The 15,571-nt window shown below is 37.4% G+C and overlaps 1 protein-coding gene across 1 annotated transcript; it reads right to left on the reverse strand.

The window, feature by feature from the left end:
• Positions 1-476: 476 nt before the first annotated feature.
• Positions 477-6,976, reverse strand: LOC145795634 (receptor-like protein EIX2). Its single transcript, XM_082880478.1, has 5 exons — positions 6,896-6,976; positions 6,711-6,818; positions 5,915-6,010; positions 5,633-5,687; positions 477-3,712 (listed from the first exon to the last, which is right to left on the reverse strand). The coding sequence occupies exons 1-5, from the start codon at positions 6,974-6,976 to the stop codon at positions 477-479; spliced, it is 3,576 nt and encodes a 1,191-aa protein (XP_082736604.1).
• Between the last annotated feature and the right edge of the window lie 8,595 nt (positions 6,977-15,571).

The following is a 15,571-nucleotide window of genomic DNA, read 5'->3' on the forward strand; positions in this document are numbered from 1 at the left end:
CAAAACCATTTTAAGCAAATCTGAAGGTTTATTTATAATTTATTTTATAAAGAAAGTACCAAAATAGAAACTAAAATGAAAATCAACCCCCACCTCAAGTTATTGGTCTGATTCTCAGGTCAATTTTACCATCTCTTTCTGTTTTAGAAATTAATCAAATTTATGAATTCTATGCATATCATTAATTTTCTTCCTATATCTATATGCATATATACATATTTGACATGTCATATACTTGCCAAGTTGCCAGTTTATGAAACATTGAGGTTGTAATTTACTTACTAAGGGAGAAATCTGAACTGTTTGTTAATAATTTAAAGGAAGATGGCTAAAATAGAGAGGTATTTATTATATAATCAAGAGATATTTAAACAAAACAGAATTTATTCCACAAAAGATGCATTTATTTATAGTATTAAGGAGACAAGTAGGAGACTTCCACATGACTTTTAAAATCTTATCACATTTACATGTATCTAAACACAAAGTCTTGTCCAGACATTTTCCAAAAATTGAAAATAGGCATATCTCCATGACTTAATGAACAATATAGAAATAGAGACGCCCCAAAAACCTACCACAAACCCAAAAGCCATAGACAAATAAAACCAATCCACTTTAGACCCAAAACCTTCATTTACTCCTTCATTTCTCACATTCGGTGTTTTGCCATCAACACTGCAATTGTTTGCAAGTGGAAGTCCACAAAGCTTGTTGCCGATAAAGCTAGAAGGATTGAAGCTTTGGAGTTGGGTGCTCAATGGAATTTTACCTGACAAATTATTATAAGACAAATTCAAGTAGCTCAAAAAAGTCAAATCCGACATGCTTGGAGGAATTTCACCATAAAGTTGATTTTTGGATAAATCAAGAGATTCCAACGACCTCATGTCACCTATATTCTTTGGAATTTCGCCAATCAAATGATTTCCAGACAAATTCAATGAAAACAACCCCAATAGACTAGTTAGATCCTTAGGGATGTTGCCAGATATATTGTTGTTTGAAAGGTCTATGCTACTTACAAGAGTCAGAATCTTGACATATCGATGGTTATTTCCTTTTGTCACCAAATCTGCATTCTCCACGAAACCCATGGGACATCCATTACTGTCTCTACTACATACAAGTCCATAAAAAACATCAGCACTGGAGTTTGGCTTCATTGCCATGGAAGTGATATTGTTGAAGCACCACGGTATTGTTCCGGACAAATTGTTGTTTGCAAGATCCAAGATTGTAAGAGAGGAGATATGACAAAGTTCTGGAGGTATCAAGCCATCTAACTTATTTGATCGAAGAGTGAGAACAATCAATTGCGAAAGCCTTTCTCCCATCCACGTCGGTATGCTTCTAATAAATTCATTCTTACTCAGGTCAACCACTACTAAATTTGTGCAGTTTTGAAGCGATGAAGAAATTTCTCCAGAGAGATGGTTGTTTCGTAGGTGTAACGATTGCAGATTGCGTAAATTCCCCATCGAGCTTGGGATGTTCCCAGTCAAATTATTGTTTCCTATATCTATGACTTTTATTGATACCCAACCCATCCAGCAATCAGGAATTTCTCCTGATAAAAAGTTTTCACTTAGAAGAAGAACTGTCATATACTTATATTCGTTTTTCCTATCACATAGCAAGTGGGACATCTCCCCAGAAAATGAATTTTTTGAAAGATCAAGCTCAATCAAGTTTGAAGAAATACGGGGTAATGTACCATTCAAATTATTGGAGCTTAAGTAAACCTTTCCGGCATTGCTAGGAATATATGAAATCTCACCATGGAGTTGGTTGTAGGAGAGATTTAGATGGTAGGCAGAGGAAGTTAAGTTCCAAAACCAAGTTGGAATCCCATCTGATATTCCAGTACAAGACAAGTCAATGATCTCAAGTCCTTTTTGTGATCGGAGCCATAAGGGAAACTTTGGACCCAAATGCCATGAGACAAGTACTATTTCTAAAAGTTGAAAGGGAGGGATCCAGTCAGGACTTACATTTAAAGTCAACTGATTTCCGGAAGCATGAAATCCCCTCAGGTTTGCAAGATTGGTGAAGTGAACTTCTGATACAGTGCCTTCTAACAAATTATCAGACACATGGAGTTGTATTAACTTTGAAAGGTGTCCAAGAGTCTCTGGAATGGGACCAGAAAGCAAATTACCAGCAAGTGAAAGATAGGACAAATTTTTAAATTGTCCAATTTGATCAGGAATGTGACCGGAAAGTTGATTTGCTTCCAGGAACATATACACCAAAGCATGCATTGCAGTGCATTTAGATGAGCTAGTGAATAATTCTCCGCGAAATTTGTTATCTGAGAGATCAATATATTTCAAGTTGCAAAGATTTCCCAACGATATCGGTAGCCTTCCCTCAAGTCCATTATATGATAGGTCGAGATTGTGCAGAGAAGCTAGGTTTCCAATGGAATTCGGTAGCCTTCCCTCAAGGTTGTTAAATGAAAGGTCGAGCCAGATGGCAGAAGTCAGGTTCCCAATCTTGTTTGATATTCCACCTTCGAACTTGTTGACGCCTAAGTTGAGCATCTCAAGATGACTAAAGCTATACAACCAACTGGCTATGGTAGAATTGAGAGAATTTGAAGATAGATCAAGATAACGCAAATTGGTCATGTTGGGGACAACTGTAGGAAATGGACCTTGAAATCCACATTGTGTAAGGCTAAGATAGGCGAGGCTATTTGTAGTAGTAAACAACGAATTTGGTAAAGAAGAATTGAGATTCTCATTATAAGAAACATCAAGGGTTTTGAGAGAAGTCAGGTTCCAAGAACCTTCAGGCATTTGGCCTATAAAATTACAAAAGCTTAGATCAAGAGAAACGAGGCTACGGAGGCTAAAGAAGATCCACCCAGGTATTAGAGAGCCAAAGTTGTTCCCGGAAAGATCTAGGACCGCAAGAGATGTAAAATTAATAGGACTGAGAAGAAGAGGAAAGTGATCAAGTTCACATCTACGAAAGCGTAACTCTACCAAGAAAGGGAGGTTGTTAAGTACCTGTAGCCAGTTGGGTGCCTTGGCAAGAATCACACCACTTAGGTCAAGATGTTCCAAATGGGAAAGACCAGCAAGCCACTGTAGGTTATCGACGTCCATCATACCATAAGTATCAGTTTTGAGGTTTAGAGAACGTAATCTCGACATATTTCCAAGCCGATGGGGAATTGTTCCCATAAATCCTGCATTAGACAAGTCTACATATTGTAGTTGTGTCATAGAAGCAATGACTGGTGGGAATGGTATACCTTTGAAATCATTTCCACTCAGATCCAGGTACCTGAGGTGCTTCAATTTTTGCAAACAAGGATTTATTTTACCACTCAAACTCAAACTCAAACTCAACCCAAACATGTCAGCATAAGAACTTCCAAGTTTGAGTTCAATGACATGCCCAGTAAAGTTGTGGCAAACAACTCCTTGCCACGTACAGCAATCATCCCCTCGGACTTTCCATGAAGAGAGTCCGTTTGTAGGATCTTCTAGATCTTTTTTGAAGTTCAAAAGAGCTCGTTTCTCGTCCTTCCTGCACATCACTGCATCATAGTTTCCATTGCAGAAACTAAAATCAATGCCTGCTATGGTGAGAAACCCAATCAGGAAAAGAATTCCAACACTTGATTGCATTGATCTATTCATAGTGAATGAATGGAATGATTGCTGTAAGTGGGAAGGAACAGTTGGCAAGTGTTTGTCTGCTTATAAGAAGAACATAGCAAATATGGCAATATATATATGTATTTAGCTCACGGATGATCCACACGCGGGATTATTTAATGCAGTTTCTTTCGTACACGTTTGAATACTTTGAATTGTAAGGTAAAAATCAAACCAAAGCGAAAGTAATATATAATAGTAATAAATAAATAAAATTCAAAAAAACAGAAAGAGTAGATCTTTTTGAAATTAGGAAGGTTTGCATAATAGATTACTAAAAATGAATCGTTACAAGTAAAGTTGCGTAGCGTTATTAGTAACTCAAAACACCATTAGTCTATAAAAAAGTATGACCCATTGGGTTTCATAAATGTGTAAGGTTTATTGTGTGTTTTATCCTTACAAAAAATCATATTGATCCAATAACTAACTCTTTGATCAGATCAAATTTGTGTTAGCACTATTTATTATTTTAAAAATAAATTATTGATACAAATGTGATCTAATCAAATAACTATTACTATCTGATCAATATAATTTTTTACAAAAATAAAATACTCAACAAATTATATACATTGAACAATTTAAATTATCGTCCTAGCTTCCGTGGCCCAACAACATGCTCTAGATGGATACCCAAACGGAGACAAACCTTTTCCAAAAAGTACATAAAAGATTAGAAAACTCACTTTTAAAATGTATTTGTTTGTTTTATAACAATTTAATAACTACAGTGTAAACAAAGTAGTCTATATAATAGCAAAAATGCTCTCTTCCCAATTTTCTCCTCCCAAATCTCTCTAATGATGTTGCAAAATCATTGAGGGAGAGTTTTGGGTGGGGGAGAGTATAACAATCCTGACTCATGATTAACGCTAATTCATGTTTAAGTATGTCAAATGAGTAATTAAGAAGTAATGCTCAATTAATTATATGTGCATTGCATCATTTTGTGTTTATATCTGTTTAACGTAAAAAGAACTGTTCGTATTTTCGTTTCGATTTGCGAATTGAAGGCCTTATCGGCATTCGATTCAAAAACCGACTTGATTTATATGTTAATTATAGGATTTTTAGAATTTTATGGTAGGTTTAATTGAAATTTGATTCGAAATGATTAAATTAGATTAATTTAATATCCACTTATTTAGCCTTAATTAATTACACCTTGTCCAAGCCTAATTAAGGCACTAGTGGGCTTCCTTGGGCACCCATACACTCCCATTTCACTCTTTTGTTGATACAAACGTGAGGGAGAGAAAGAGGGAAGAAAATTGAGCTCAACCAAGGAAATGCTAGAATTGTTGACAATTGAAGAGGATTTGAGGATTCAACTTCAACATTGGTGAATTTAGGGCTGTTCACGGGTTGGTCCGGGTCGGGTTGGATATATACCCATCAGCCGACCGGATCATTTCGGGTTCACAGTTAGCCCAACCATTTTCGAACCAATTACATGTCGAAATCGACCGAATTGATATTCGGGTTGTCGGATCGGATGTGGTCGGTTTGGGCGGATTGGGCTGATGACATGTTGGGCCTTTTTTTTTTTTGTAATTTTTTATCCAAAATTAAGGAAATAAAATTGCACAGCCCAATTCAAAAGTAAAATTACTCCATTAATCACAACAAATGTTAACCCAATCAAATTAACAAAATGATAAATTAAGCTCTATAATTTTGTACACTTCACACAAGTAAAACCTGTCACAATATATAATCTTGCACTTCAAAAATGTTGCCAAACACAAAATATAAAAACATGACATTAAAAATTAAAATTAATAAAATTACCTTCCAAAACAGTTTATGAATTACATTGTTTCTGTAATAAAATAACCCTCCAAAACATCTTAAAATAAAATAAACATAACCAATTAAGTACATCACATTGTTCCTTCCTGTAATAATATGCACAAATTGCAACAAAAACCAAACTAACAGTATTCAGCATGTACATCCTCCAAAATAAACATAACCAATTAAGTACATCACATTGTTCCTTCCTATAATCTGCACAAGTTGCCACAAAAACCAAACTAACAGTATTCAGCATGTACATCTCCCAAAATAAACATAACTAATTAAGTACATCACATTATTCCTTCCTGTAATCTGCACAAGTTGTCACAAAAACCAAACTAACAGTATTCGGCATGTACATCCTCCAAAATCTTCTATGTTGCACAGTGCAAACATACCCCTCAAAAACAACTATGTTGCACAGTGCACAGACATACCTGAAAAACATAATTACATCTCAAAAATATGTTTGTTGTTGCCACAAAAAGTAAGTCATTGTCAAACTTCATCACTACTGCTATCCCACCATTAAACTAAAATTAAAAACGAGAAACATATTCACAAAAACTAAAAGTTGTTGGCTCAATGTTCGTTTTGCTTCCATATGTCCTGTAGAGAAGCAACTGAAATTAGAAAATGTAATATAAAGCTTACAAGGATAAAAAAAAAAAAACTTAAATATAAATGTATAACAGTCTTACTGTTGGGCTTGCACCAGAAATTGTTATAAAAAAAAAGAAAGAAAGAAAGAAAAGATTATTAATCAATTATAGAAATAAATTTCAATTTAAATTTAATATATGTGCAATAAATGAATAGTACTTGACTCATATTGTTCATGTTATTCAACATCATCCATGGACCTTCGAAGAGAAATTGGGACAGTGGATTCAAGCCAATTTTGTGCGCATATAAGGGCCTCGACCATCACAGGAGAAAGCGAACTACGAAAAGGATCGAGTATACGTCCTCCCATACTAAATGCTGATTTTGAAACAACTGTAGAGACTGGTTATGCCAAAACATCACGTGCCACATGTGACAAAACTTTATACTTTGAAGAATTAGACTTCCACCATCCCAATATATCAAAATTTTCATCCTTAGAACCCTTACAAAAATCAGCAAAGTACTTATCCAGCTCTGATTTACAAACAACAGAATACTCCTCCTCCAAGTATGAATTAAATTGAGCAGCAATGAGCATTGTGGATCATCACAATCATCATCTACCTCCATTTTAGAAGCTGCACTCACATTAGGCTCTTGCCCACTTTTTGAATCATGTAAAGCATAATGCTCGTATAGACGAGTCAAACAATCCTTCACCTTGCCCGTCATCTCATAACCACATTCTCAATAAGAATTTGTGAGAAACAAAAATTCAAATACTTCAATTTTTTCCTAGGGTCAAGTACCACAGCAACATACAAAAGAAGATCTATCTTATCCCCATTACCCCAATACTTATCAAATTTTGCTTTCATATTAACTGCCATTGTAGATAAAAGTGTGTCATCTTTCTTCATTAATTGCTCAATTTTGTTTTGAATGACAAACATCTCATCATAGAAGCAATTTGAAGTGACATACAATGACCCTAAAAACCTCTTTGTGGCATTATAAAAGAGTCTCAAAAATTTTAAAAAGACCCTACAATTATTCTAAACAGCCTCATTGGGTGGTCCCCTTGCCACATCCCCATCCCCATCATGCTCACCACCACCAAATTCTTCACCCCCAAAATAAGCCCGATAACTAAGTCATCCTCTTGGAGTCTCTCAAAGGCTCTCTCAAATTTTTCTGCTGCCTCTAGCATCAAATAGATGGAATTCCATCTAGTTGGAACATCAAGGCATAAAAGACTCTTTGACTCAATTTTTTCCTTTTCAACAAACTTTTTAAAATTCTCATACCGGTTTAGAGATGACCTCACATATCTAACAGCAGCACGCACAGAAGCAATAGATGAATTCAGCTCTTTCAAACCATCACACACAATAAGATTGAGAATGTGTGCACAACAACGCATGCCTAAAAATTCATGACCTAAAATAGTACCTTTCCAATCCTTTGTTTTTCTTTTCAAGAACTTAACAGTGGTGTTGTTTGAACTAGCATTATCTACAGTCAATGTAAAAATGCAATCAATATTCCATTCAAGCAAGCATGACTCAATTTTCCTACCAATGGTTTCACCCTTGTGATCTTCAACTAGGCAAAAGTTAATAATTCTCTTTTGAAGTTTCCAATCGTCATTAATAAAATGAACTGTAAGACACATATAGTTCAAGTTCTGTATGGAGGTCCATGTGTCTGTGGTTAGGCAAACTCTACGACCATGCAATGCTTTCCTTAGGCTATCCCTCTCTCTGTTAAAAATATTAACATCTCTGGAAATTGTAATACGAGATGGGATTTTATCAAATTTGGGTTGCAAGATTTGACAGAATTTTCTAAACCCAACTCCCTCTACAAACCTAAAGGGTAGTTCATCAATTATCACCATTTCAGCAAGAGCTTTTCTTGCAGCTTCTACTGTAAAAGTTGTTGCAATAAGGTCAACACCCTCTACTCCATCTTTTTTAAATTGAAAAGACAGAGTGGACTGTCCCTTCTCCACCTCCCTATATGGATACTTGACACATGAGGCAAAATGAGCCAATAAATTACTTGTTCCATGAGACTTATAATCAGCTAAGTATTCTTTTTGACAATACCTACATACAGCTCTCATTTTTCCATCTTGACCCTTTACTTTATCGAAATGATTCCATACCTTAGATTTAACTCTGCCAGTAGCCTCAGCACGCGCATTTTTAGCTTTGGATGGAACTGGAGGCTTGTCATCAGGAGTTGGGATAGTAGCTTTGGCATTAACTACTGGTTGAGATTGAGTTCCAACAGCAGTAGCAGCAGGTTGGCCATCAACAGGGGCATCATTGGTAGGAAGATCCATTATCTACAAACAAGACAAAATATTTTTAAAACCCTAAATAAAAACATGAACCAAAATATTAATATTATTTAATTCCTAAATCAAAACATAAACTCTTAATATTTTCAAAACATGAACAAATTCATAATATTTTTCAATCCCTAAACCAAAACATAAACAACTCATAATGTTTTTAAATCCTTCAATCAACACATGAAGAAATATTAATATTTTTTAAACCCTAAATCAGAACATGAACACATCTCATAATATTTTTTAAACCTTAAATAAAAACATGAACCAAAATCTTTCAATCTCTAAATCAAAACACGAACAAACATTAATTTTCTAAAACCAAAATATAAACGGAACATAATATTTTTAAAATCCAAAATAAAAACATGAACCAAAATCTTAATATTCTTCGATCCCTAAATCAAACATAAACTCTTAATATTTTTAAAACCCTAAATCCAAATATAAACAAATCATAATATTCTTTTCTAAATCAACAAACACATGAACAAATATTAATATTTTTTAAACCCTAAATTAGAACATGAACATATCTCATAGTATTTTTCAAACCCTCAATCAAAATATGAACAAATCAAAATATTTTAGAAACACTAAATGAAAACATAACAATCAGAAACAGAGAATCAGAAAATCAAAACACGAAAATGAAAAATACTTTAAACCCCTAAATCAACCATGATTAGAGCATCAAACTATGAAGTATTAACCAACAAAAAGTTATAAATTATAAATCAAAACAACAAAAATAAAAACCCCAAAATGAATAAAGAGAGATACCTGAATCTCTAGAGAATAACCCTCTTTTAGGGTTGAAGATCTTGGTTCGCACATCTCAAAGAAAGTCACAGATTGAACTTTAGAGATAGAAAACAAAGAGAAGCTTTGATTGTTACATGATGAACTGATTCGGTGCACTCTCTCTCTCTTTACATATTTGTTTTGCCTTTTCAATTTTTCTCCTTCAAAAATGATGAACTGATTCGGTGGGTGCACTCTCTCCTTGTATATTTGTTTTGCCTTTTCATTTTCAATTTTTCTCCTTGAAAATTGATGGAGCCTTTTCAGTTTTTTTAATTAAACAAAGAGTTGACAACTTGACATTAGTGGCTTTGTGAAGTGTGAGAGACACAGGGATTCAGAGAGATAGACCTTGTAAATTGTGAAGCTTATATGAGAAGCATGGTAGGTGGAATGGAAGTGTACGTGAGAAGCTTAATATTTTCGGTCGGTTCGGTTTCGACGGATGAAAAAAATCAAAAACCACTCCCGACCGTGAATTCGAAAAAATTAAATAAAATGGACCGTATCCGACCATCTACCTTGTCTTGCTCGTCTGTTGTGTATCGGGTCCGGTCGGGTCGGGCGGGTTAGGCGGGTACACGGTTTCCATGAACAGCCCTAGGTGAATTCAAGTCTCTAGGTAAGGAACCAACCTCTTAATTGGGTAATTGAGTTAGACTTTGCAAGACTTCAAGTGAATTAGGTGAATTCATGTAGGAATTGAGTTCGAATTGAGGAGGTTTGAGCCATACCATGTATGCATGTCAATTTCTTCACAATTTGAGCATGATTTCAAAGAATTCTTTCATGCATGTGTTTATCTCACCTATGTTTTGAGAATTTATCATATTTTTCATCCTCTCATTACATTTGATCATGTTTTGGGGATGATTGAGTTCAAGGAAATGCATGCATGTCATGTTTCAGAGCATTCATGAAGCTTAAGTTGTATTTGTGACCAATTGCCATCTTTTTGGGCCTTGATTTCATGAAATAATCTTTAAATCATGATGTTTTATGAATTCCATAGTGTTTCCCAAAATTTTGGCCCAAGAGGGTGAGTTTTGAAGTGTTTGGTTTGAGTTTGAAGCTTGGAGATCAAGTCTGAAAATTTCAGAATTTGAATTCACGCTCGAGCGTAGGAGTTCACGCTTGAGCGAGCACTCTGAGTGCGTGCACTTCTGCTCGAGCGACCTGAGGCACGCACAAGCATGAAATACATGTATCCAGAAGTTCATGTGTTTTGCAACACGCTCGAGCGACAGAAGTCACCCTCAAACGGAGATCGAGCGTCCGTCGAGCATGAAAAGCAAGTAACCAGTACTTTTTCAAAGTTTACAGTCCGCTCGAGCGAAGGAAGTCACTGTAGACACCCCATTTTTGACCTCCCTTAAGACTTGGGCACTACTGATGGTTTACTCAGTGGAGAAAGATGTGCAGGGGAAAGGTTCAGTTTCTTCGGCAAGAAGAGAGTCAAATCTCAACTTCATACCCCTTCTTTTTGGACCAAAACAATCTTGATCAAAATATTTTAGACTTGAAACCCTCACTTTCAAAACGTTTTGAAAATAAAGTTCTACGATGTTCCGACACTCGCATTTTGTTAAATGTCGCACTTTTTAGTAAACCGAGCAAGGGCAAAGTGGAAATGAACGAAAGAGAGATGAGATCTTTGAAAAATCTTTCAAAACACCTTGTTCGGGGGTTTGGAGTTAAAGAAAAGAAGAGTGGAGAGAAAAAACCTAGTTGAGGAAGAGGATGGGCATGAATCGCTAAGAGAGAGTCGAGCGGTCCTCACTAAATCAGGCTTATCTGTCTATACACTTGGATTTAAGATATGAGGCCATCATCGTTGGAAAACTTACTTCCAGGGCTTCATTTTGCACTCAAGAATATCCTAAAGCCAAGTCCAGATGGGGCAGATATGGTTGGTTGAAGTGGGGCATCAATCTGGTTGGACCGAATCTGCGCGGCTTCACCAAAACAGGCATAACTTTTTGCACAGATGGAATTTTAATGCAAGGTTTGCGCCATTGGAAAGATAACTTCTAGGCTTCATCCTAAGGGGTGGCCAACCACCTTGACCCTTTTGACCTGGTCGGCTGACCAGGTCAAGTGGTCGGCCGACCACTTGAACTGGTCGGCCAGCTCCCATCCTGTTTGTCTCAGTGAGTGTGTTCCAGCTGTGCCAGCTGGGAGGCATTTGTTGCATCCTCTATACACGTGTATGGAGGATCTTGGCCCTTGGTTTGAAGCTTCTTTGAGAAGCTTTAGACCTTTTGTTCTATAAGAGACACCATATCCCTCACTTGAAAGGGTTCAGAAAATTGCTAGGGCTAAACAATATATCTCTCTTTATATCTCTCTCTTTTGAGCTCTAAATTGCTTGGTTCTTGGCCCCTTTGCACCACCTCTCATAGCCTAACACTTCCATCATCAACCTAAGGTCCTTGGATTGTATTTTCAAAGGTTCAAGGTTGGGTTTTTGGGTCCAGAGGCTGCTGGTTTCTGCTGGTCTTCAAGGGTAACCATTTTTTCCCTTTTTAAGCATTATTTTGATCCATCTTTTAGCTATACTTGCAAGCATTTTCGAGCTTTGACATAAACTGAAAAGAGTCCTATTTTGAGTCCCTCTTGAAGTTTGTTTAAGGTCATTTTTCTGTTAGAGGTCATCTACCCCCTTGTATGCTCCATCCCTCTTTTAAGGCTTATTTTACTTCATATCTTAGCCCTACTTGCAAGCATTTTCGAGCCTTGACATAAACTGAAAAAAGTCTTATTTTGAGCTCCTCTTGAAGATTTTTTAAGGTCATTTTTCTGTTGGGGGTCATCTACCCCCTTGCATGCTTGTTTGCATCTTATTTTGAGCCTTGCATCTAGGCCTTGGTTTTGTGCTTTGTTTGACCTTCTAACCACTGAAATCTAGTGGATTTTCAGTGGCTAGAATACTATTTTGAGAGCCAAAATCAGAGAGGGGTGACCCCCTCTCTCCTTGCCTTGTTTGTTGGCCCTTTTGGCCTTACAAAGGAGCTCCACTTTGCATGTTTTGAAGCCATGTTTCAGGACCTATTTGGTGAGTTTTAAGGTCTGCATGAACTCTGTCTGGAGCCCATTTTGCCATATAAAGTGTCTATTATGCATGTGTAGAGCAATCCTATTCAAGGCCTTTCAAAGGGGCTTTCACTTGCATGTTTCCTAGACTAATTTCAGGACCTTTTTGGTGAGTTTTAGGGTCCTCATAACCTCTGTCCAGAGGTGATTTTGCCATTTTGTATGTCTATCTTATATGTGTGGAACAACCCCTTGTATGGCCTTCTAAAGGAGCACATCATTCTTGCATGCATTGACTGAGTTTCAGTGGGTTTTTGGGCATTATTTGGCATGGAATACTTCTATTTTTGGCTGGTTTGGTGAGCTCTCATGTGCTTCATATAGTTGTAGTGCAAATCATGGTCCACTAGCTTACTTCGCATGTTTTGTTGACCCTTGATTTTAGCTCTTTTTGGCCTTGCCTTAAACTGATTTTGTGCATATTTTGGACTGCCCTAGCTCTATTTTTGGGTCTCGTGGTCGAATGATGTTTTTTTTGCATGCTTGTAGTTCAATAACTTGCCTAGCTTTGAGTTTCGATGTCCATTACATGTATATGCTGAGGCATTTTCTTATTTTGGGGCCATTATACATCATATTTCAGAGCTTATGTGAATCTCATATTCCCATGTTTCATACTCTTTAAATGCGTTTGAGAGTCGGGCTTGTATGCCTCATTTACCGACCATTGAATGAGCTCCATTTCTTTGCATTCCGAGCCATCATTTTAGGTCATTTCCCCACTATTTCAGACCTGCCTAGGGTCTATTTGGGGTTGGTTTTGCCATCCGTGCATTGCTTTATGTACCTCTAGTGTAATCCGCTTCACTAGTTTTGGTATTCGGGCTATCTAGCTTACATTGTGTGACATATTTTCATGATTCGGAACCATTGTGCATCATGTTTCAGAGCTGAAAATTACATGTTTGTAGGCCATCTTTCATCTCTTGCCATGTTTTGGTAGAGTGGTATTTGATGCCTTAGGTTCGGTCTATTGCACTCGTGCATGTTTGCATGTATTTCGGTTGTCTCATTTTCCTCATATGGCTACTGATGTGAGTGTGGCTGAGGTCCACTCATATTGGTGTAAGTCCACCTTGCATTGTGTATGCCATTTTAGTCCATAGCATTGCGTATGTTAGGTTGCATGTTAGTCGCATTGTGTATGCCATCTCATTGCGTTGTGTTTGGGATAAGAGTTAGCCCAAACACGAGAAATGAGGGACGTTTCGTACCCGAAGTGACGGAACGTGCCTCAATTCCCGGTCGCTGACACTCCGGATTACCCATGATGGAGTCTAGGCCTTGTTGTGTTGTCATGTGCATTCATTTCACATCGAGTCGTGCAATTCGACCCCTCGGCCATCATGTATCGAGATGCGTGATTGATGGCACGAGGATCGAGGTGTGCATACATATGTGAAAATACTTTGTCATGCTCCTTTCTTGCTCTCTGTTGCAGCAAACCAGCCTTCTAGAGCTTTGCACAGCATTCCGGGATTAATCGCAAACAGAGGCAAATCGGGGCATCGCGAGAAATTTTCCGACGAGGCGACTCGAACATGCATGTACCTTTCATCATTCGGAGCAGAGCTGGGGCGGTCCATTTAGCTTACATGCTAATTCATTTTCTTTCCTAGTTAATTTGTTAATTAATTAGGGTTTTGTAATATTTAATTAGCTAGAGTAGTTAATTATTTATTCGGACTGTACTATTTATTCGGACCCTCCGAGCGAGGGCAATTGTGTAATAAGTGTGCGTGTGTGTGATGTATGTCTTCCAACCCCACGTCTTTCTCCCTTTTATTTACCAGCTTATGATGGTTAGATTAGGGCATGTTTCAATTAGCATCTATATGTTCGCATGTTTGCATTCATTCATCTGTATTGCATGCACCAGGCGCGGCGCATCATGTTAACTGCATTGTATTTCAATTCCAAGTTGAATACATGTATCGATTGTTGCATCTCATATGCCATCTTAGAATAGCCGAGCCTATTGTAGTTGCATTTTTGCATATGTTGCATTAAGCATTCTTAACATAGTTAGGATTCATGCATGATTTCTAATTAGCTTCTTTCTTTGGCTCGGAGTACTCGGTAAGTATTTATGCTTTAGCATCCTTGCATGTGTGTGAGTGACTGCCATGATAGCATGTTTACCATGAGGCTAACTGTTTATGTGATATACCCACCTGAATGCTTGTGGGTGAAGGTTGGGTTATCTGAATTGGAATAATACATTGACTGTGAGTTTTAAGCCCACTAGATAGTGGCAAAACCATGTTTTCTAAGCCCACCCGAGGGTGGCAAAATCTGCATTTTAGCCTACTTGCGAGTAGCAAACCGTTTTCAAAACAAACATGAAATGTTTTGTTCCAATTCATGCGACCTAGTCTATACTTGTATGTTGTGCGCATCACATAGTAATTCTAGGCTAATAACCAGAATAAGAACGCATAATGTCTTCAAAACTCGATATCAGGTTAGTAGAGGCCGATCTTTGATCGGGCGAGCGGGGGTGCTCATGAAGTGACCTTCCCCAATCGTACCCAAGTTCCCGAGCCGAGGCAACTTTGGTGATGACGGACACGTGGCCTTAGGCAAACGAGTCAGGGTTTCCTAAATTCCCCAAAATAAAATATTTAGGTGGCGACTCTGTATCTGGCAAAGCATTTCATGTTTGGCACTTCTTTCAAAAAAATCTATTTTCAAAAACGATTTGCCGGATTTGGACTCTTTGATGATTATTCGATCTTGCATTGCACTCTGCGAGATTAGATACAAGACCGTGACATTTGAGTCCTGAACTGTAGACATCCCCGAACGTCCCGGGAGGGAAATCCCGTTTTGTTCATATGGGCTCACTACAGTCACGCTCGAGCGAACCCTCACTTTTTGCATGTCCGCTCGAGCGAGAAAAGCCACGCTCGAGCGTAGACCCTATTTCCAACAAAATTTGAAAAATGTTTTCAAGTACATTCTAGCATCCTCATTCCATCCTAGGCACTCCTTGGCCATGTTTAAGACTCCATAATGAGGTTACAGGCTAGAAACACACTAAGCATAAATAAAATAAGTTATGTACAATCTGAGCGTGTACATTCAATATATGAATCTGCCATGTTATGTAGGTCACGCGCCTCAGGATAAGTGAATTGCCTATTTTGCTGTCAAGTTGGAGCTACCAATTATCTGTGAGTAATAACTTAGTAAAGCTATGTTCAAGTAAATTATTTTCTGCACA

Source organism: Camellia sinensis, chromosome 7 (genome assembly GCF_055761805.1).
Source record: "Camellia sinensis isolate YWXY chromosome 7, ASM5576180v1, whole genome shotgun sequence".
Classification (NCBI taxonomy): Eukaryota; Viridiplantae; Streptophyta; class Magnoliopsida; order Ericales; family Theaceae; genus Camellia; species Camellia sinensis.